The sequence below is a fragment of the Megalobrama amblycephala genome, linkage group LG5 (genome assembly GCF_018812025.1).
Source record: "Megalobrama amblycephala isolate DHTTF-2021 linkage group LG5, ASM1881202v1, whole genome shotgun sequence".
Lineage (NCBI taxonomy): Eukaryota > Metazoa > Chordata > Actinopteri > Cypriniformes > Xenocyprididae > Megalobrama > Megalobrama amblycephala.
The window spans coordinates 40373931-40397165 of record NC_063048.1 but is presented as its reverse complement, the minus strand read 5'-3'; the positions used below and the strand labels follow the sequence as shown (position 1 = coordinate 40397165).

Sequence of the window (23235 nt, the reverse complement as noted above, 5' to 3'; positions counted from 1 at the left end):
GTCTGAAAGAGTTCCCACATAAACCCACCAGAGGAACCCTTTGGTCCAACTCTTTCCTTTGGGAAAACGTTTCTTTTCTTTTCACGTCTGGAGAGCGAATCAGCATTTGTTTGTGTTGAGCAACGGTTTCCATAGAGATAGAAGGTTCTCAGACATTCAGCATTCCAGAATATTTCTTCATATATTTTTTTTACTTTGATGCAACAGGCATGGTAAATAAAACCCCCTCTTATTTCCTCCTGGAGAAAGATTAGGCTAATAATAACTAGGGGCCACTAAGAAAAGTGAGGTCTCTGTTTAACATTGATTCTAATTTTAAAAGACAAATGGGCCCTTAAAATGTTGACCTGAGAAAAGCTCTCCTGATCTGTTAGTGCGCTAACATGTGATTAGCGCTTGATTAGCAACTAAAACGGCAGCCAACAAAGAACCAGATCAGAAGATGCCCAAACCAGTGGAACGGAAATTAAACCACACTCGATTGATTCAAATTGCAGAGAGTACTGTGCTCAATCAGGGCTCAGTCAGTCCATTCAGCTCTACAGTGAGTCAGAAACGCTGGTTGTGGAAAGTAATCCACCCTGTGGTAAAAGTGTTTTTCAAAATGTCAACTTTTTTCAAAAAGTGGATCCATCATATTTGCAAAGATATTAAAAATTCAGAAACCATATTAATTTACAAAAAATTGCAAAGTAGGTGATATATTAAGTAGTACTGCATGGATATCAAAGCTTGAAACTGCAATAATCAGGTAATACATATATGAAAAGTGCAACTGAACAAACATTTTTGTAACTGGCTAAAAATAAAAAAAGAATAGCTACTATCAATAATTTTGTTTTAAGTCAGGCCCTGTTTAGTTTTGGTTGGACATTTTTACAATATTAATATATTTAAACAATATTGCTCTCGCAGTCATACTGTTCTGAAAATCAGTCATGCTGATATCAAGAGCAACAGAACAATTACAAGCTTGATCAATTTTTTATGCAACAGTTTAATAAACAAGAAGTTAATATTTAGTAACTTACAATTTAGACAGAGTTGCTCTGCCAGTGAAAACAGTTCCAAAACAAAGCCAAAGCAGAATTAATCTTTCCGTCTCAGAGCAACACACAGTACTGGTGTTTCATTCCTGAATGAATCATTGTTTTTGAGCAAATTGGTTGAGTTAATGATTCAATGACTCACTCAACAAATACACTGACTGGATCCAAAATCACATACTCTCTTGAGAAGAGTTATTTTGAATAAGTAATTCCTGGCCACTAGAAACGTATATAGTATGAATGTGTGTAGTATAAAATTAATTTGGATGTACTACAGTCGCCATGTTGTCATTATCATGTGACCTACCAGCGTCAGTTGCTTCACTTCACCGCCATTCATAAATCCTCTCCTGTGGCCCCATGAGAGAGTAAAGTGTACATTGAATGCACACTTTAGAATCTCGCCAGAAGTAGCAGGTTATCCAGGTACTTTTTTCCTACTCTTTGTAAGTACTGTGAATGCGGACATGCTTCTATTGTTACATACTGTTTTTTCGACTAATATACAGTAGGGAAGTATGCGATTTTGGATGCAGCCACTTATGTTTTTTATCCCTTAATGTATCTGTGTTTTTAAAGGAGCCAGTCGAGTGAATGATCCAATAGGTCATTTATAAATTGCGTGTAACTTCCTGAATGCAATCTATGTTTTTTAAAGTTCATAACAGTCACTTGTCTCCACCTACTGGCCTAACGATGTAACAATGTCACTGAAAAATGCACATTACTGCTGCACACACTGTAAAACCCAATAAGTTCATAATACTCAAAACATTTGAGGAAACTTATTACCTCAAAACATTTAAGTAAACTAACTCATTTTTTTAAAGTTGGTAGAACTTAAAATTTTTGTGACAAGTGGGGCGGGGCTGAGAGCCATGGAAGCGGATCAAGGCCAGTGTGGTGCACAGGTGTCTCTCACTAACAATCCCGTCACCAGCATCCCTTTCCCAACTCATCATAATGTTAATTACATACAGTTAATTTACATAAACATCACATTCAGATCTTGGTTAAATGTTACACAGCAAATAACACATGCTATTATAACTATCAGAGAGACTGTCTTTACATACTTGCATATATGTAATCAAACAACATATGTGGTCTTAAATGTTTTGCAGCTCATCCTCAACCTAACCACAGGCTCTACTCTTCACCACAGTGGTAACCCTACAAAACAAACATAACAGAACCCCCTGAATCCCAACATAACACAACATTAAACATTAACTTATATCTCCATATGTTAATCTTGTGCAAAAACACACAAAATAACACTTAATTTCAACAGTTATTTATATGGTCTGACGCAAAGCATGCTGGGAATTAGAAATCTGCTGCAGCTCAACTCAATCATATTAAGTTCAGCTTACTACAATGAAATTTTGAGTTCATTCAACTTTTTTCTATTAAGTACAATGAACTTTCATTATTATTTGAGTGAAACAAACTCATTTAATTTAATTAATTTCACTGTTCGGTTTTACAGTGCAGGCAGCCTGCCTGAAAAGCACAAATGCAAGTGTGGGTATATATAGGTCGAAGTAATGGTTGTGCTGAAAGGTTAGGGACGTTCCGAAAGGTAGTGCACATGCCGAAAGATCTTTACAATCAGTCGCCAATGCTGCCTGTTAGGGTGTGTGGTAGGGTTAAGGCCACGATATACTTCAAACGGAATCGAAGAATGAACTGATGTGACGTAATTTCAAACAAAATCATGCCAAAACATAATTTGTTTTTGTTTGTTTTGGGAGTCTGAAACAGTTTGCCAAAGCGAACTCTCAGGAAAAGTTCGCTCCAGCTGCAAAACACCTTCGTACTACCATTGGTCCGTGACGATAACGTAATAGGAGGTGTGCGCTGAGGCTCTGCCTTCTTTCACGCAGAACTCTTCTCTGACTCATTTCATCTGTTGAGTTCGTCGAGGATAACCGCTTCATAGTATAAAATGAAGTTGTGCTTCTGATGAAATGAGGCACTGACACTGTTTTTCATGTTTGATACTGTAAAGCTGCTTGCTTTTAAGCAATCTATTGAATAAAATGCCATATAAATAAACTTGACGTGACTTTACTGGAGTGCTAATTTGCAGAGCTTATGCTAACTTACCCATGTTGTTATGATCAGATGCTTGCTGTTTTCTCAGTTCTGTTGTGTTTATTTTGTTGCTGAGAGGAAAGTATGTGTCACTTATTTACATATTCATCTAAACATCGCTCTCTGCAGTGTTGGCGCCGTCAGATGTTCGATAACAGTATAGCGCTGCTCACGTATTTCGAACTTCGTTTTACCCCTAAACAAAGCTGTACCATTCGACATGTCTATTACTCCGACCTGCAGCTATCCCTGTCTCAGATAATAATCGCAGAGATGCAAAAAGTGAAATGAAGAAGAACTCGAGGGCTGTTGTATAATGTGGATTTTCAGACCCAATCAGCAAGGAACAATTAGTGTTATAGACATGGGTTTGTTTTAATAATCAGAGACACTTTAGAGGACTTACACAGGTTCCTATACAAGGCATAATGACAGAATAGACAGATTTGCAGTGATTTAGAGTCTAAAATCTAATGTGTTTCTCATTCCTGTTCCCCATAGAGTCCTTTATTTCACAACATAGATTTACAAGCCGTTTCCAGAGTAATGCCATATTTAATGGGCCGGTTTTATAACGACAACAGTATTCACAAACAAGCGACCACTGAATCCCCAGCCTAATATTTAATGATTACTTAACCACTATAATATTAGGAGCCAAAATCTTTAAGAGCCTTATCAGCATAAAGATTTCCACTACACTTTTCAAATATAAACCATTCCATTTTATTGTAGAAATGATTTTAACACAAAGAGGCTTTTGGAGAAGAACAAACATTAACCCATCTCCGACATAATGGCTTAAACATTTCCCTTTGGTCGCAGCACAATGATGGAGCAGTGCCAGATACAGTAGAAGAGCATGATCGCTTCTCCAGGATACTGATCCACAGGACATTTTCCTGCTGTCCTACAGTCTGTGATTCTTAAATTGCACAGTTTCCATATAAAACCACTTTCGTTCATTCTAGTTTATACTGAGGCATGCCAGAGTATTGGCTTGAAATAAAAGTTTTACTATACTTAAATCTTTTTCTTTAGTGCGCTGACAGCTTTCTCACTCTATTACTCACGGGTTTATTTTACAGGTAGGTGTTAAATGCTTAAAAGTTTCGGATTATTGAAAGGATACCGGATAACAGTGGCAGGTTTCCATGGTTACCGTACAGTCGTTTTCCTGTCCGTTCTGCTTTCCTTCAGCCTGTTAGTCCATTATGACATAGCCCGTCTATCCCACGCCAAACTCTCTCCATTGCAACCACAGTCATTTCCGTGCTGATAAACTGATTTAATGAAGACTCCAGAGTACACAAATGGAAACTGCCTGCCTGAAATGTAGGAGCCTTGGAGATCTACGGCAAGTACATGGTGAAGAAAATCCCCAAGTTCAAAGCTTCACCAATAAACCTGTATTCCTAGTAATTTGTGTTACTGATCTATGCCATGTGTGGCTTGGTGGCCTCATAATGGAAACCGTGTGGATGTGTGGTCTGCCCAAATATTATGTCTGATTTTGTATCAATGGATTTATGGTAGTATTTTATGGCCAAGAAAGAGTAAGGTGGTGTCACAGTAGAGTGGATGATTGTGGTACTTTTGTGGCGGTAATCCAGCAATAAATGCACTTTGAGGCTTATTGATCTTCCTCTGAAATCCTGCAAATTGTAACATTTCTGTCTTCAGTATTTTCTTTCAGTAGACAGGACTTTTCAACCAGTTGCTCTGTGGCATATGAGAGTAATTTTCTCTGCTGTAGAATAGAGCCAAAGTAAAGTCGGTCAGATTACTTTTGATTTACCTATTGCTAGACTACCTCTCAAATGAGTGAAAACAAAAACTGCATGGAAACTTGGCACTTTGTGGAGCTGATGGGTTGTCTGATGATTTCACATTACATTGAATTCTCGACTTTCATCAGCTGTCTGACTATTTTTCACTTTTTGCTAATTTTTTTGTTTTTTTAATCAAGTTTATTCAGAGTTCAGATAACACGCTTCACTGAGATTGTGGTTAATATTAAAAATGGATCCAGTACTCCGGTGTGCTTGATACAAAACATTTGTGTAATTTGACTTTGAGTGGGGCTATTATAAAATAAAGTAAATTTCTGTTTTAGACTTTAAAAAGTAAAATCCACTTTAAATGAACAGTTGTTTATACAAAATCACAGTAACAGAGTTGACATTATGTCGGTAAGGAACAATCAAAACAAAAGGGAATTTTAACTAAAAAAAAAAAAAAGTTCACTTTCTCTAAAGAATGATGTCATTATGATATCGAATTATTAAATTATACATTAAAATAAAACAAAAATATGATAGTTACAGGATTCACAGTAACAGGGTTGAAAGTTCTACAGTTTACTTTTGATTTTTACAAACCTTGCTCTTAAGTTTATGAAACTACAAGCTTAGTTAATATAATGCTGATGTTTCTACAAGTACATTATTCAGTTGTTTACTATCCAAAATCATAGTAACAGGGTTGACATTTTGTCGGTAGGGAACAATCAAAAAAAAAAACTTTCAACCCTGTTACTATGATTTTGGATAGTAAACAACTGAATAATGTACTTGTAGAAACATCAGCATTAAATTATACATTAAAATAAAACAAAAATATGATAGTTACAGGGTTCACAGTAACAGGGTTGAAAGTTCTACAGTTTGCTTTCGATTTTACAAACCTTGCTCTCAAGTTTATGAAACTACAAGCTTAGTTAATTTAATGCTGATGTTTCTACAAGTACATTATTCAGTTGTTTACTATCCAAAATCATAGTAACAGGGTTGATGTTTTGTCGGTAGGGAACAATCAAAACAAATGGGGATTTTAACTTGTCCTTAAAAAGTTCACTTTCTGTAAAGAATGATAATGGCATTATTGTCACATCTAGTTTTGTTTCATGTTTAGTTTCATGTATATAGTCATAGTCATGTTTCTTGTTTGCCATGTGCTTCCCTTGTTTGTATCATGTTCTAGTCATGTGATCCTGCCATGTGCCCCCCTTGTCATGTGTTGTCCTATGTTGTCATTGGTTTGATTCTACACAGGTGTTTAGTCATTAGTCCTCGTGTAATTAAGCCCTCACGTTTGCCTTGTTCCTGGTCTAATATTGTTCCCTGTAACCACAGCTGGTGAGTGCTATGTTCCTGTTTAAAGTCAAGTCGTCAAGCCAAGTCTTTGTTTCTTTTGTATTTTCTTCATGTTGGGAATTAATAAACTGCACTTGCGTTGTTCAAGCTTGCCTCCAGTGGATTGTGTTACAATTATGACATTAAATTATTAAATTATACATTACCTTAGAATGGAAAATATGATGGTTACAGGGTTCACAGTAACAGAGTTGAAAATTCTACAGTTTAATTTTGATGTTACAAAAGTTATGAAACTACAAGCTTATTAGTATTATGCTGATACTTCTATAAGTATACACTATTCAGTTAGCAGTTGTTTACTATACAAAATCATAGTAACAGGGTTGACAATTTGTCGGTAGGGAACAATCAAAACAAAAGGTAATTTTAACTTGTCCTTAAAAAGTTCACTTCCTCTAAAGAATGTCATTATGACATCAAATTATTAAATTATACATTAAAATGGAAAATATGATGGTAACAGTGTTCACAGTAACAGGGCTGAAAGTTCTACAGTTTACTTCTGATGTTACAAACCTTGCTCTCAAATTTATGAAGCTACAAGCTTAGTTAATTTAATGTTGATGTTTCTACAAGTATACACTATTCAGATAGCAGTTGTTTACTATACAAAATCAAAGTAACAGGGTTGACATTTTGTCGGTAGGGATTAGGGAACAATTAAAACAAAAGGTGATTTTAACTTGTCCTTAAAAAGTTAATTTCCTCTAAAGAATGATAATGTCATTATGACATCAAATGATTAAATATACATTAAATATGATCATTACAGCAGTGGTTCCCAAACCTGTCCTGAAGAACCCCCAGCACTGCACATTTTGTGCGTCACCCTTATCTGACACGCCTGTTTCAGTCTTGCAGTCTCTACTAATGAGTTGATGAGTTGAATCCGGTGTGTTAGATGAGAGAGACATCCAAAATGTGCAGTGCTGGGGGTCCTCCAGGACAGGTTTGGGAACCACTGCATTACAGGGTTCACAGTAACAGGGTTGAAAGTTCTACAGTTTACTTCTAATGTTACAAACCTTGCTCTCAAGTTTATGAAACTACAAGCTTAGTTAATTTAATGCTGATGTTTCTACAAGTATCTATTCAGTTAGCAGTTGTTTACTATACAAATCATGGTAACAGGGTTGAAATTTTAAGAACACCCAGTGATAAACATGCCCTTGAACTCTGAGAAATGTACCTCTTAAAAGGACAATAATGTCATTTTGACAGCTTTTTGATTTGGAATTGTTAACTTCCTTAAAAAGAGATGGTAACAGGGTTGACACGTAATCAGGGGCCCACATTCCCATGATGAAAAAGATTTTTGTTGATTAGTTTAGAACAATGTTAACACAGAGATTGCATCAGATATTCATTGTTCATTTTTTACACATATGTTAATAAGGGACACAAAAGTCAGCCGTTCTGTAAGATGACCCAGTTACGTTCACTCAAGCATTGTGTCAAGCACTAATACTTACTGAAGGCCAGCAGGAATTCACTTCTCGCCCAGATGATGTCTGTCTGCCAGTGATTATATCACACTTCTCAGCTTCACGTGACATGCGCTCTCAACATTTGCCCACTATACTGGAAAAATCCTCATTGGCTCAGGCAACAGCTACCTTGGAAAAGAAATACCAATTAAACCCCAGCATGAAACACGGGTGTTTAATGCCAAATTGGTGCCAAATCATGAACAGCTCAGTGCCATAAACTTTTAGCGGCAGTAAAGAAGGGGCTGTGTGAAACTCCTGCACAAAGTATGCACAGCAGCAGTTAAATCTCACAATAATTACATAGGAAGTGCAAAATAACAAGCCGTTCTTTCCTTTTTCTTCTACTAAGGGTGTCAGTTTTCTCTACTGTCCTTGCATAAATTTAATGCAACATATGCTTGCCATTTTAGTTGACTAAGTAGGCTAATCAAATACATTATGCTGTCCAACTTGATACCATGTTTAAATATTTGTCTGGCAATAAAAACAGAACAGTTTAGCTTGTATTGTACAATGGTACAATTTCCTTGCCATGCAGTGCAACGGCTTGCAACACAGTTAAAATCTTCCAAACACATGCAAGCTCATCATATCCTGTTTTATTTCTTGTTACCATAGCACAGGAAGTAAACTACGACAAATAACGGCTGGTTGCTAAGGAAACAACTTTTTTATGCTCCCTCTCCTTTTTGCAAAAATAGTTGTATTCTTTCCATATTGTGCCGCACCATAAATGATTGTTTGAGATGATCACATTTAAACTAGTCCCAAGTGCACCGATTATGTCTGCAGTTTTTAAATATTTGTTTTATTCTAATTATTTAATCGTATTTTATTCCCTCTATTTCTTAAATAAACACATACTTTAGGGCTGAAACACAAACAGGTTACATTACTTAGAGAAATATGCCATTTTACTTAAACGTGGGCTGACAAGTATGAGTTAAATAATCCTGCGACTGTGTGAACGATCTATCACCTTTTGAAACTTGTCCAAGATAAACATTTTTGTCATATAACTGTTGTAATTATCGTACATGAGAAGGTGTTTTAGCTCGTACAGTAAGCCTGAGATGAATAGAATGACGTTAATAAAGTGTAGTGGATAAATAACGTCCCCATGATTTTATTTTTTCAAAATCACGTTTGTTGAGAGACACATAAGAATCTTTCAGCTGTCAATCAGAAAAGTACAAACTCACCCATAACAGAGTTACTATAGCAACATCTCCACCCACTCACATTGACATCATTATTGCTGTGTGTTCATGTGATGCAATAGTAATGGGCAATAAAAGAATCACCCTCAAGGTCTGTAGACTATCTGTGTGTGTGTGTGTTTCCTCCTCAGCTTAGACTCAATGACAAGCTGTAACAGTTTGTCTGTTCTCGTTTCACAAAAAGAACACATTGCTTCCCGGCCCTCCCTTTGTGTTCAGCAGTGATGAGTTCAGTCCAGAAAACTGTTATTCCACAGACCCTGATTACCTAATCACAGACGTCTGTGTTTGTTTTCACTGCACTCCTACTCCCTCTCACTTGACTGTACACCCTGATCTATCAAACTGGCAACGGGCTCCCACAACTACACTACAAAACGATCTGTGATTATGACAAATATATGATATGCTGAAGTTTTGGACAAAATAAGGACACCAGGAAATCAAGTTACTTATCAGAGAACCATGCCAGTTTGCTAATGCCAAATATTCGCTTACAATAGCGCTCCCTCAGAGACGTATGAATGTCTTGACCATTGACCGATGCTGTAACTGACTGGAAGAAGCAACTCTATTAACTTGCTCTTTCTATGTTTTTCAGTAGCGCAGCTGTAGCTCAGCACTTTTCAAAATAAAGTTGCTTTTGGAGTTAAAGGTAGGGTATGTCATTTTCTAAGAGGTTAGCAATAGCGAGCTAGCTTTGAAAGCATAAGATCCCACCCTCACATCATAGTATGAAACGCGCTGATGACATATGATGTCTGCGCAAACAGGGTGCGCGAGGACATACGTTGACAGGCAGGTAGGACCTATCGTATACATCGGACCGAGGGATATGATTGGATGAACATTTTATGGTCCTATGCCTTTCACAGACGATATAAATACATTTAGACCACTTAACTTAGTGATTGCTATCGGGATGTCAATAGACTTTCAACCAGCATAACAAAAAAAATATTTTTTGAAGCAAATCACCTATCCTGCCATTAAGGCCTGTTCGCACCAAGTACAATACTGTAATGATAACTATAAAGATATAGTTGAAAAAAATAATCATTCAATGTAAAAGAATAGCAGAGTCTACACCACAACTATAACAACACAGAGAGATGATAAAGTTGGAATCACTTTCAAAACAAGTTTTTTCTAGCTGATGAACGATAAAAACATTAACAGCCAATTAGGATCCATCCTGCTTTAAAGAGCTTGAGCATTTAAAGCGGCAGATGACATAACTGTTGCACGCACTTTGAATAAACAGAATGTATTGTGCGTTGGTGTGGACGCTAATATAGTTATCGTTATAGTTATCGTTGTTGGTGTGAACGATAGCAACCGTTTTCAATGAGTAGCGTTGTACTAACGCTATGTTGCTGTTTTTATGTGACATTATAAATACATAACTATTGTGCGCACTTCGCATAAACAGAACGTAATTGTGCGTTGGTATGGACGCTAATATAGTTATCGTTATAGTTATCGTTGTTGATGTGAACGATAGCAACCGTTTTCAATGAGTAGCGTTGTACTAACGCTATGTTGCTGTTTTTATGTGACATTATAAAGACATAACTAGCGCGCTGAAACAAACAGAATGTATTGTGCGTTGGTGTGGACGCTAATATAGTTATAGTTATAGTTATCGTTGTTGGTGTGAACGATAGCAACCGTTTTTAATGAGTTGCACTGTACTAATGCTATGTTGCTGTTTTTATGTGACATTATAAAGACATAACTAGCTCACACGTCAAATAAACAGAATGTATTGTGCGCTGGTGTGGATGCTAATATAGTTATAGTTATAGTTATCGTTATTGGTGTGAACAATAGCAACTGTTTTTAATGAGTTGCACTGTACTAACGCTATGTTACTGTTTTTATATGACATTATAAAGACATTACTAGCGCACATGTTGAATAAACAGAACGTATTGTGCATTGGTGTAAACGCTAATATAGTTATCGTTATAGTTATCGTTGTTGGTGTGAACGATACCAACTGTTTTCAATGAGTTGTGCTGTTCTAATGCTATGTTGCTGGTTTTATGTGACATTATAAAGACATAACTAGCACGCACTTCAAACAAACAGAATGTATTGTGCGCTGGTGTGGACGCTAATATAGTTATAGTTATAGTTATCATTGTTGGTGTGAACGATAGCAACCGTTTTCAATGAGTTGCGCTGTACTAACGCTATGTTGCTGTTTTTATGTGACATTATAAAGACATAACTAGCGCGCACTTCAAACAAACAGAATGTATTGTGCGTTGGTGTGCACGCTAATATAGTTATAGTTATCGTTGTAGGTGTGAACGATAACAGTTTTCAATGAGTAGAGCTGTTCTAACACTACATTGCTGTTTTATGTGACATTATAAAGACATAACTAGCGCGCACGTCGAATAAATGTAACGTATTGCGCATTGGTGTGGACACTAATATAGTTATTGTTATAGTTACCATAGTTGGTGTGAATGATAGCAACCGTTTTCAATGAGTAGCACTGTTCGAATGCTACATCGCTGTTTTTATGTGACATTATATTTTGAATATTTTTACGGCTGTGCAAACTGAGGCAGTAATCAAGCGCATTCACCTTAAACGGTCAGTTCACCCAAAAATGAAAATCATTTAACCTCATGTACCTATATGAATTTCATTCTTCTGCTGAGCACAGAAGAAGATATTTTGAAAAATGTTGGTAACCAAACAGTTGATGGGCCCCATTGACTTCCATTGCTCATCATGTTTACCAGATGTTTTCCAGATGAAGAGCCCTTTAAAAGACAACTTGCAGACATATGCTGTAAATATGGGTAGTGTAGCTAACTACTTCATCATAAGAGTAGTTTGACTGTGGCTGAACTAGTTTAAAATGAGTATGCTATTTTTTAGCTTCCCCAACACTAGGATCAAGCAATATTAAGCAATATAAATCTACAAACTTTAAAGCTTAATCCTTATGCTTTGTTGAAAAATAAACAGTTAGGGGAAGCGAGAACTGTGGGTGCTCAGATCAGATAACGCTTTTGGTGATGGTAAGCAGACAATGATAATAGAGCTGGAAGAGACTGGAAGGAAAAATTATCTCTCGGCATGGATTGCTGGATCTACTGTCAACAGAGGGAGGAAATGAAGATCAGTGGAAAATCCTTGATGGTGAACCTCACAGTGTAACACTGGGAAAAGCCCAGTGAACAGGACCGCAGTTACACTGGCCTGCTAGAGATGAAGCGGTGGGTGGTTTGTTTGCTGGCAGTTGGAGCCTGCTGAGATGAAACAGTGGCCAGGCATCACTGGGTAAACATGGGTGGCACGATAGTTGGGAGCTTGCTGATGGATCAGCTGAGGGTAGAGATGTCAAGATAAATCAAACACAGGAAAGAAGAGACAGAGAGAGGGTTGCAGATACATACAGATAATGGGAACCATATATTTTCTGCATACATATATATTTCTATTCAATGCACAAACATACTACAGTGGTGTCCAACAGTCTGTGACCACATTGTTTTTCATGGTAAAGTCACCACAAAAGCAAAATAAACAATTCTTGTTTGTTTATATTGAACGTTTCAGTGTTTACTATAATTGATTTATCTATCCACATCTTTTATTTTTCATGTGCCCTCATAATGTTAAATCAAAATATCTTCTCCTCCCTCTTGCAGTGACGTCTCTTCTCTTCTCTGATGACGTGTTTACTCTCTCAGGGCGGGACAACCTGTCATTCACATGAGATCACAGAAATAGCAAACCACAACCATCCAATGATCCAGTCAATTGCCAATGGACAAAATCCTACATTTTTCTTTGTTGAAGAAGGCGTTTCACTCAGATATACGTCACAATAGGAAAGAAAAAAATATCTCAAGTTACATTTTATGTCGATATTAAAGGGGACCTATTATGCAAAATTCACTTTTGCATGGTTTTTGAACATAAATGTGTGTTGGCAGTCTGTGAACACAACCACCCTATAATGATAAAAATCCACCCACTCTTTTTTTTTAATCCCAAAGTGACATCGCTTTTTTTTTACAGGCTCCGCCCACAACAGTTGACGGACACTGCCGTATTAGCATAGACCCCGCCCTGAGTGTGTTGTACACTGTTCGCCATTGTCTCGACGCCGGAGCAGCTGTAGCGACAAGAATGTCTCATAAGTGATTGAGGTGTTTTGTGGCTTGATGTAAGAGTGAACATGAGCCGCTGAAGACGCAGTGGGTTAGTTTTGTTTTTGAAGGAAATGCACCACAGATCTAATATACACATGCGCATTTACATTCACAGACATATCCGACTGTGTTTATGTGAACTTTGTGTGTTTTTGACAACCTTGTGTGTATTTAACAATCTAAATACAATAAAACGTGAAAGAGAACTTAGTTTAATGCTCACAGGACGCACCGTCTGACAGACCGCTTTCTGTGCGCCTGCATCAGGTGTGTGCGCTCAGAAAACCATAAATTAGAAATTGATATAGCTTTAAAATGCATGCAGATACATTTTCATGATGAAGAACTGCAATGTCCCTGAGGGTGATAGCAATAGAGATGATAATCAAAACCAAACAGATGTTTTGTTCGTTTTTGGCAGAGTATCCGATGCATGCAGGAAGCGCTATTCTGGATAGGGGTGTTTGGATGTTTTTCCTTCCATTCAAAAACGGTTATTTACTACTTGCTAAATGATCTGTGGGGTATTTTGAGCTGAAACTTCACAGACACATTCTGGAAACACCAGAGACTTATATTACATCTTGTAAAAAGGGGCATAATAGGTCCCCTTCTTCATTATTTTCTTTTCTTCTAAGACATAAAATATTTAATTGGTATAAAATCAAGACATTTGGATCACCCTGACATTTTTTTCATTTCATAACAAAATATCAAAAGAGAATTTTAACTCAAAAACATGTTGATCAGAGAACACATGTATTAAAGTCTCTGCATGTATGAATTACATTTTTGATTAAATGAATAGATCCAGACAAAATGTGTCATGTCACATGTCATTTGGTTAAACAGCCATAAAATGACATCAGTGTGTTTGTTTGTGTGTGTGCTTTAGGTATTCCCTAAGTTGTGGGAAATGCCGGAAATTTGCTATCTTGTGGGGACATTTTTGGGGACATTACAGTTTGTACAGTATAAAAAATCATTATGTCATTGTGTTTATGGAATGTACCCATAAAACATGGAAACCCAATGTGTGTGTGTGTGTGTGTGTGTGTGTGTGTGTGTACACGTGTGTGTGGTTCTGCATATCAATAATGTATTTCTCTGTCCTTGAAAACATGTTGAGCAGTTGCCATGGTGCGTTTTATCAATTCAGGGGTTGGGCAGAGACACACCTATCCTCTCAGGAAATATTTGATCTGTCAAATACTGATGTTACTTAATGTAAACACACAGATACATTCACAAAAAAATCTTCTCAGAGACATAAACATACAGTTCTCTATATGCAATGCACTAACAGTGAATGAGCATGTTCAGATACACTGCTCTGTCTACAAACAAACATTCTACAAACTATCTTAAAAACAGATTAGTGATGACCTGCATGTCTGGCACTTTACTGTTAGGCATGGTTGCCTGATTGTGAATGAGTCGTTCAGCATGGTCTCTTCTGAAAAGGAATGAAGGTTTGTACCTAGTACAGGATCATATTTCCATCCATTTCAAACAAGCACAGAACTTAAGTGCAAACCTGAGGGTTATTCACACACACAATGAATCTCCGTTGTTTGTATCCTTTCTGCAATCTATTTAAAATCCAAATAAATATGCCTACAGAATACAGAGTAAAAACCACGAAAAGGAGCATACATGTGATGAATCAAGGCGCGTTCTTGTGCACGCGCTCTCCCGCGCGCTCTCTCTCTCTCTCTCTCTCTCTCTCTGGCACCGTGTGCAAACTATTTCCACAGTACTATAAATAAGGCTGCAGAGTTGATAGTCTCAAACCAAAGGCGTGGCTGTGTGCAGGTGGACTCCATCTCAACTTTATACAAGCAGGACTTTTCTCCTCCGAGGAACTAAATCACCGCAAACATGCCTAAATGCCCCAAGTGCGAGAAGGAAGTGTACTTCGGTAAGACTCGTGTGAAATATTCATATTTACATACAGGCTACTTTTAAAAAAAATGGGGGGAAAGAATGAAAAGAAAGTCAAAGTACGCTATTATGTTGTTGTATAATTTTTAATATAAATATTTCGTTGTTTAAATGAATTTTGAATGCAACAGCACGACCAGGAAGAGAGCTGCATGTCAAATGATGCATGTGGACAGTATTTCCTGCTTTAAACTTTTCTAAAATAGTGTTTACTAAATAGCTTGTGTATACATATTTGCAGCAATAAAACATAACGTTTGCACATATTTGGGTTGTATGTTGATGTAGGGTGGGTAGACTAAATTAGTTCTTAAATTAGTTTTGAAAAACAGAAAATATATCATGTGTAATTTACATTATTATTTATATTTAATTAAATAATAATAACATTAATATCAGGGAGGAGTCAGCACAGCCAATGCTAACTATGCAAATGATATTGTCAGATGCTGCTTTACATTGTAAAGTAACCTTTTTGCATTGTGCATTCAAACAAACTATTTGAATATTTTCTGTAGCATGAAAGCAACAAGATCATGTTTTAACGAAGTTTACTATTTGGCTCAGATTCATCCAGTAATCAGATCTGTAATATTTGTGTCAAAGAATTACAGAGAAATGTATAGAAAATGCAAATTTGTGTATATTTCTGAAGCATGCCAAGATTTTCCAATGAGACTCTCAAATACTGCAAGTCTGGGCTTGGGTTTTGTCCTTTCAGTTAATTGACCATCCTCTTTTTTTCTTCTTTTTTGCTAATTTTACTGTACATTCTTAGCCAAAAGAAACATGCCAGGCTTTTTTTAGTGGGTTTCAACAATCCAGCAGTGGAGTTACAGACGTTTTCAATCACTTTAAAACACAAAGTCTCTCTTGTCATCTGTTATTTATATCATTTGCATGTACAGTTTCTCTGAAACAATGATAAAGATAAAGCCTTCACACCACATCTCACACCATCATCCATCCTGTTCATTTCTAAACCTGTAACTTTTTGTAACCATCACACAAAAATACCTTGTGGCTGGTGCTGGTCTTCCTTCACTCTGACTTATTTAATGTTCGTATGGAAGCAATTTAACAACCGCAGCCTCTCAGAGAAAAATCCACCATGAAGATATAAGATAGAGATTAGATACCGACATAATCAAAATAACTATTTTCCAGCTTTGCCATAACTGCAAATAAAAAGTGGGTGTTCTGAAGTGTAATTTCAGTTATATATATACATGCACAAGTATGCCATAATTCAAGGGCACTGGTGATTTAGTCTAATTTTTGTGGTTCGCTTTCAGAGATTTGTTTGTTTTAATTACAATACTTGCAGTTTCAACAGGTAAAGTGTGTAATTTTATCAACATCAAACGGATCTCTAAAAAAAATGACAGTTTTAAAACAGGTTTCCCAAACACTGCCCTCAAACTTCTCCTATTGGTCAGTCAAACAGATAGTCCCGCCCCCAGAATCACACCATTGGTTTGAGTCCGTGTTGCTCTGTCGGGCTGGTCGTGAAGCTCAAACAAACAGAGCGATGTTTTGATAGCTTAAAGTCTGAGTGGAAGTCAGCTGCAGATTACAGATCTCTGTGTTGTAGACTTTACACCCAGTCTAGGACACTTTGCATCGATAAAGAGCATTAACTGAGAGAGAGAGATTAGTGTGTCCTCTGTGTATTTGACTGAGGGAAGTTAAGTAATTGCTGTCTTAGGTGTGGCTCAGATGACCAAACTATTTCTTGGCAGCACTGAAAGGGCCCAAACCCATCCTGGTGAATTCCTTTCTGCCCTGTTTGTCCTTTCAAAATGTTATTTCTCACATGGACCATTGATTCTGCATCCAACTCTCCCAGTATGTCTGGATCATGTGTTCACACTCCAGTACTAAACAAAAGACCTTCCTGTGTCGTCCGTCGTAGTGTGACTAACTGCCTGAGCTGGGATGAGTATGACTCTTATTACAGCTGTTGTACGCAATTATAGCAACAATGGGAAGTATGTGTTATCCTTCAACACTCTGCTTACTACAAGATATGGATGAAGCATTACTTGGTGTCTGGGGTCTTTGCCATCACCTCATCACAGATGGGAACTGTTAATCTACTCTTTGTCCATCCTTTGGTTTCCGCATGCCAAAAAGCTCAAACGAATCTCTTCTTTTGAAGCCATAAATCTGACGTCTTTCAAAGTGGTCATGGTTTCAGACAGTTTTTGGCGTCCATGAGATGTAGACGCTTGCCCAAAACTTCCCTCGTTAAAGGCACGATCTTGCACCTCCTCATAATGTAGACGCCTGAGCATGCATGACTTTGTCTTCCCTTCCCACTTCTTTTACGATGTTCATCATGAGGGTTGTTTGGAGAAATTTTTCTGCTGAGGGCTGCAGATAAAGACTTCTTTATGGCCCTTTTAAAAAAGAAAGGGAGGAATGAATTCCTTTGGGAGTGTCCTGCATACAGCATCCACACCCACCCATGTTCTCGCTGTCGTGACTTTATCTGCTTTGAGTCGAGAACACAGTAATCGGACAAGACTTGTAGCATGCTAGACTGCCAGACTTGAGCTTGAGCTCTGTTGACATTAAAACCTCATCACGACTTTAATTGAACTACATAATGGCTGAAAACAGCTCATTTTCCCATGTCTGATTGACTTTGTGTTCCCCAGACTCTTTTCTTAAAACAACTTTAAGGCTAATAAGTGATCATTTAGATTCTTTCAAGTTGTCGATGAGGTCATAAACTGGCCCAGATGGAAACAAACGTTTCTTTTTAGGCATTTTTTGCATTGACTTTTTCAAAGGAAATCTTTGGGATTCAGATAAATAGATTTACACATGTTAACTCCTTAACCCTTTTTGAGCATAGACGTGAAAATGCATTATTCAAACTTAAATCGTTGTTATTCAAGAATGCTTTGGAATATAGACCTAAGTTTGGTCTTGTTTTAAAGAAGACACAGCAGATTTTTGCAGAAGTGAAAGCCCTTAAAAAAATGAAAGTATGAAAAAGTTATATAAGTTTAAATTTACTGTAAATTAATTGGACTGTACTAAAAAGTTTTTATTTTATATAAAATATATATTCCAAAAATTATTTTCACTCTAAAATTTATATAAAATCAAAGCCATATATCTAACCAAGTTTTGTTCCAAATTTGAAGTTGATATCACAAAAATTTAAGTTCCCATGAGATTTGTACCAAAAAAAGCCACTGGGTGTCACCCACATTCCATAGTTTATTTTTTATGCATTCTCCTCTAACAAATTGATACATTTCTGTCCAAATATCACTTCTATCACAAAACAGACACCAAATATGGAATCTTGAGATTCAGACCTTTCCGACGATATGCATTTTGTCAAGATTAGATAAGTTTTGTCTATAAAGTAATTAAAATAAACTTTGTATTTTGAAACATGACAATGCCCACTAGGGGGAGGAGCCTGCTAAAAGAAATTAAAGTACCATTTCCATGGTAACGCATTGTCTAATTTCAAAACAGTTTTCATAGGATGAATGCTGAGTTTTTAAGCATTCAAATGATACCTAATTTATGATAATTACTGAAATATGTGATGCAAAAAAAGGCAATAAATAAAAACAGCGCCAAGCATCCCGCTTATAACACATTTGTTTAAATGTGTTAAATAAAGCTCTGCTTCCCACTGATGATGCCAATTCTTAACCAAAATATTTATTTTTTTATTCACCCTCACATTGTTCCAAACTTGTGTGACTTTCTTTCTTCTTCAAAACATAAAAGATCTTTTAAAGAACGTTGAACTGTTTTTGTCCATACAGTGAAAGTCAATGGGGTCAAAAAACTACACTGAACTGCATTGACGTTCATTGATTTCAAGACAAAAAAACGATCTTTTGTGTTCAATGCAAGAAAGTCACAGATGTTTTGAACAACATAAGGGTGAGTAAATGGAAAATAGAATGTGCAGTTTTGGGTGAACCATGCCTTTAAATATTTATTAAATAATTGACATTTTGGTTAAGAATTGGCATCACTGGAGAAGGAAGGGGTTGGTACCTTCAAAGCCATTCAATTCTCTGGCAACTGGTAAATTATATACCTTCAAATGAATACTGTGGATAAAAGCGTCTACAAAATGCTTTGAGAATAATGTGCACTGAAATCAATCCATGCTGGACTATTTTTATGTGGTTTCATGAATTAATGATGTTTATCATTGATGTTTCAGCGGAGAGAGTGTCATCACTTGGCAAAGACTGGCATAGACCCTGTCTGAAGTGTGAGAAATGCAACAAGACCCTGTCGGCTGGCTCACACGCAGAGGTAAGTCAGTAGCAGAATTACACACAGACTGCTAACCTCTTACTGGGACAGATTAATGTTCCAGGCAGACTTAATGGAGTCCAGATAACTTTTGGCATACTTTTACCTCACATAAACACTTCAGAAGCTGTCAGAGTATTTTGTCTTGAAGAAGGTCTTGCATAACGACCCCCGTTCAAGTCCATTAATGTACTGACTAATGTGTTTCACCTCACAGCATGAGGGGAAGCCCTATTGTAACAACCCATGCTACGCTGCACTCTTTGGACCTAAAGGTAAGTTTCTACAATGCTCTGTTTTGAGGCTATCTTTTACTGTGCTGGATAGGGTTACTGTTCAACTAGAGTATCACATGATATACACAAGTGCTTCGCCTCATAAACACATGGACCGGGAACTGCTGTGGGACAGTACTTGACCACTATAAAATCTCTCTCATCTCAGGAACTTATTCAAATTCTTGAATTATCGAGTTGTACTTAATGCAAATGTCTTCCTGCTACTTATCCAAAGAGTTTTTTTATTCCATCATGCATCCTTATTATTATATTTAATCATTTTTCTCTTTTTGCCCTCAGGTTTTGGACGTGGCGGCACTGAGAGCCACACATTCAAATAGGCAATTGCACAGGTGAGTTTACCAAAATAAAATGGATCAATTTTACCTATACTTAAAGTAGATGATATAACATGCACTAACTGTTCTCTTCTTTTCCATTTACAGGTTTTTCTCAAGAGCTTGATTTTTTGTTTTTTTTATCCACCTATTGTTAAACCAAAGACAAATGACCAAATCATGTTTTAGAAAGTACTAATTTGTATAATCTGTTTTTAAAATGTTGTCTGCTATAGCAGCACACAATGATGTTTCATCGGGGGCACTAGTCAATAAAGATCCCTTTAAAATTAAACTGAACATTATATACATTAAATGTATGTTTTAAACCTCTACTTGTCCCTCACATTTTTTTCTCGAATGAAATGATAAAATATATTATAAATTATTCATGCATAAAACACATTTTTGCATTGTTTTTTATTTTTAGTGTCCCTTTTACAACAGCTATGTTGACATGGACATCTTTTGTTTGAAATCATTCCGATTGATGAATCCAAACATAGTGCATGAACGCTACAGTCACAAGCTTCAAATCGGAATTGATCTTTTGACACATGGACACTCCACGAATACAAAGGGTTTCCCGCTATTGGCACATACCATCCTCCCACCTCAGCTTATTTTCTTTGTTTTAAAAAGCAGGCTTAATATCTATGTATTTTGGGTCCTAATTAGGAGACATCATCAGTGGAAGGAGAATATTAAATTGACACGATGGTCATTTATGACACTTTGGCTGTCTGAAATCACATACTTATTTTGAATAAGTGCTTACTTTGCGAACACCAAAAAAGTATGTTCTATGTAATATAAATGTATGTAGTATGAATGTAATCTGGACATACTATATTGCCATGTTGTCATTATCACGTGACCTACCAGCGTAAGTTGCGTCGCTTCACTGCAATTCACAAATCCTCTCCTGCAAGTGGATCGGTGGATCCCTAATAGATCTGCTGATAGATGCCTGCTTTCAAGAGTTCCCGTGTGTATCTGGTTAAACGCTCGGTGAAGAGCATCAAAGATGTCTCTTTACAACATGTTTTTGAAGCGTTGATCATTGTAGCCAATCACAGACATATCTGTTGAGCATGTGAACACAATGGCCAATCAGAGGTGTTTAAGAATCCACTCAACAGCACTCAAAATGCTAGGGGGAAATGCTGGTAATGTCACATTTTTAAAATTTCACTACCAAATTGGCACCGAAGTCGATACTTTTGAGTAATTAGTAGGGAAGTATGCGATATCAGATGCAGCTCATGTTCAACAACAACAGCTCGTTGCGTGCGTCATTACGCCATTTCTTCATCATTGCACATACGCAGAACATTCCAGTTTTGGTTTTCAAGTGATTACATGTCCTATGGAACGGATTAGAAAAAGTTTAACCCTAATGTTGTGTTCGGGTTATTTTGACCTGAAAAGAATTTTCCCGTACCCGAAAAAGCTAGTTAATGTTATCACATTGGACTAAAATTTACTGACTTTACTTACCCAGAGTCTAACAACTTCCAACATTTTTTTTGATCATTTTTTTGTTTTTTGTTTTTTTCCGACATTGTAACAACTATGGTGTTCCCGGTCATAAATGACGACCTACAAAAAATTGCCTATAAATCTCTCATTATGCTACATTATCACTAAATATCGGATTCAATCTTTTTGTTTTCTTTCAATTACGGCAGGTTTTATATATATTTTTGGAATTGATTGATCATAGGCCTTATTTATCTGAGCTTATGTACCTCAGTTTTTGAGTGAAAAAAGTGTTTTTTATGGATAATTTTGTCAATTTTATAAAAAAATATGAAAAAAATTTGCACTGTTTATCACATTAGTGTGCTTTAATGTTTAAGCAGGAAATTTGTTTTGAAATGTTTTTATTTTGGTTTTTATTTAGTCACACTTGTGGTGTTCCCAGTCAAAAATGACCGACCAACAAAAATAGCTTATAAATCACTTATTGATATTGGATTCAATCTTTTTGTCAGCTTATTTTCTTTAAATTAGTACAGGTTTTGCATTTATTTTTGAAACTGATTGATTGTAGGCCTCATTGATCTGAGCTTATATTGGTCAAAAATGACCACCCAGTGAAAATGAATGGGGGAATTGAAAGTCAGAGAAACAATTAGTGTTCAGGAGCGTATTCATCATGTTCATGTTCACATATATACATGTGTGCGAGCAAAAATAAAGGCCTTGGACCTCTGCATGTGTGGATACATGTATACTCGTGCATCCACACACACACACACACATCCATGTACACAAACAAACTATTTTGAGTATTCCAGGCTTTCTTTTGCACATAGATGAACTTTATCCTCAAATCAGTGAGACTCAGATCAATGAGGCCTACGATCAATCAGTTTCAAAAATAAATACAAAACCTATTCTAATTTAAAGGATTAGTCCACTTTTAAATACACTTTTCCTGATAAATTTATTCACCCCCATGTCATCCAAGATGTTCATGTCTTTCTTTCGTCAGTCGAAAAGAAATGAAGGTTTTTAAGGAAAACATTCCAGGATTTTTCTCCTTACAGTGGATTTCAATGGCTACCAACAGATTGAAGGTCAAAATTACAGTTTCAGTGCAGCTTCAAGGCTTTAAACGATACCAGATGAGTAATAAGGGTCTTATCTAGCGAATCGATCTGTCATTTTCGAAAAAAATACAACCGTTTATGCTTTATAAACAAAATATCGCCTTGAACATACTTTCCGCTTCCGCATTCTTCATTCTTCATAACGCTTACGCTGAATGTTTTACGCCTTCCCTATTCTACTTACGGAACGAACGCGGCGCCAGTTTCGTTTTTCTTCCGTAACATGAATAGGGAAGGCGTAGGACATTCAGTGTAAGCGTTATGAAGAATGTGGAAGCGGAAAGTACGTTCAAGGCGATATTTTGTTTATAAAGCATAAACGGTTGTATTTTTTTTTTCGAAAATGACAGATCGATTCGCTAGATAAGACCCTTATTACTCATCTGGGATCGTTTAAAGCCCTTGAAGCTGCACTGAAACTGTAATTTTGACCTTCAATCTGTTGGTAGCCATTGAAATCCACTGTAAGGAGAATAATCCTGGAATGTTTCCTCAAAGACCTTCATTTCTTTTTGACTGACGAAAAAAAGACATGAACATCTTGGATGACA

At 36.7% G+C, this 23235-nt stretch overlaps 1 protein-coding gene and 1 long non-coding RNA gene across 3 annotated transcripts in view; one reads left to right on the top strand and one right to left on the bottom strand.

Moving 5' to 3' along the window:
- The window catches only part of LOC125269360, a 29437-nt gene extending 19409 nt beyond the window's left edge, over positions 1 to 10028 (bottom strand). The window contains exons 1-2 of one of the 2 annotated variants that reach the window (XR_007185086.1): positions 9000 to 10028; positions 7780 to 7919 (exon numbers count right to left, since the gene is read on the bottom strand). This is a non-coding gene — a long non-coding RNA (uncharacterized LOC125269360). Of the gene's footprint in view, positions 1 to 7779; positions 7924 to 8999 lie in introns of both variants that reach the window. The other variant, XR_007185085.1, reaches the window with a different exon arrangement.
- A 4911-nt stretch (positions 10029 to 14939) lies between these two features.
- On the top strand, positions 14940 to 20399 carry crip1 (cysteine-rich protein 1). Its single transcript, XM_048192295.1, has 5 exons — positions 14940 to 15122; positions 19356 to 19450; positions 19668 to 19725; positions 20029 to 20081; positions 20175 to 20399. Exons 1-4 carry the CDS (start codon positions 15083 to 15085, stop codon positions 20067 to 20069), a joined length of 234 nt encoding a protein of 77 aa, XP_048048252.1. The 5' UTR covers positions 14940 to 15082; the 3' UTR covers positions 20070 to 20081; positions 20175 to 20399.
- Positions 20400 to 23235: the final 2836 nt, after the last annotated feature.